General features: G+C 67.7%; 1 protein-coding gene across 2 annotated transcripts in view; it reads left to right on the forward strand.

The window, feature by feature from the left end:
* CNN2 (calponin 2) overlaps nt 1-226 on the forward strand; it is a 7,317-nt gene that overhangs the window by 6,012 nt on the left and 1,079 nt on the right. For both annotated transcript variants that reach the window (XM_077760629.1, XM_077760628.1), the window contains exon 6: nt 23-169. In XM_077760629.1, the coding sequence (XP_077616755.1) occupies nt 23-169 (147 nt within the window). The remainder of the gene's footprint in view (nt 1-22; nt 170-226) is intronic.

Below are 226 nucleotides of genomic sequence, written 5' to 3' on the forward strand. Positions count from 1 at the left end.
CTCTGCCGCCGCCTCCCTGCAGATGGGCACGAACAAGTGCGCCAGCCAGTCGGGCATGACAGCTTACGGCACGAGAAGGCATCTGTACGACCCCAAAAACCACATCCTGCCACCCATGGACCACTCGACCATCAGCCTCCAGATGGGCACCAACAAGTGTGCCAGCCAGGTGGGGCTCCTCCCCACCCGGCCCCCACCCCCGCCCCACCCCCACGCCTGCCCCCGG

The sequence above is a fragment of the Crocuta crocuta genome, unplaced genomic scaffold (assembly GCF_008692635.1).
Source record: "Crocuta crocuta isolate KB4526 unplaced genomic scaffold, BGI_CrCroc_1.0 scaffold443, whole genome shotgun sequence".
Taxonomy (NCBI): domain Eukaryota; kingdom Metazoa; phylum Chordata; class Mammalia; order Carnivora; family Hyaenidae; genus Crocuta; species Crocuta crocuta.